Source organism: Alligator sinensis, unplaced genomic scaffold (genome assembly GCF_000455745.1).
Source record: "Alligator sinensis unplaced genomic scaffold, ASM45574v1 scaffold469_2, whole genome shotgun sequence".
Lineage (NCBI taxonomy): Eukaryota > Metazoa > Chordata > Crocodylia > Alligatoridae > Alligator > Alligator sinensis.
The window spans coordinates 180,867-181,127 of NW_005842988.1; the positions used below are offsets into that span (position 1 = coordinate 180,867).

The following is a 261-nucleotide window of genomic DNA, read 5'->3' on the forward strand; positions in this document are numbered from 1 at the left end:
CCCGGCCGGGGGTCCACGCGGCGCTGGGGCTGGACGCTGCCCTGCCGACAGCCGGGCTGGGCTGGGCTGGGCTCGCGGCCCGCTCACTTCTTCTTCCTGTCCTGCGTGCTGGCGAACCAGGAGTCCAGCAGCTTCTTGCTGTAGTAGAGCTGCCAGCCGTGCACCTGCGCGGCCACCAGCACCACCAGGTACATGACGGAGACGGCGGAGAAGCCGAAGATGAAGCGGTAGGCCTTGCCGTGGCGGGGGAGGCGCTGGGGC

The 261-nt window shown here is 70.9% G+C and overlaps 1 protein-coding gene across 1 annotated transcript in view; it reads right to left on the reverse strand.

Moving 5' to 3' along the window:
- The window catches only part of IL17RE (interleukin 17 receptor E), a 6,881-nt gene extending 6,687 nt beyond the window's left edge, over positions 1–194 (reverse strand). The window contains exon 1 of the mRNA XM_006036632.3: positions 88–194. Within this exon, the coding sequence (XP_006036694.2) occupies positions 88–194 (107 nt within the window). The remainder of the gene's footprint in view (positions 1–87) is intronic.
- Between the last annotated feature and the right edge of the window lie 67 nt (positions 195–261).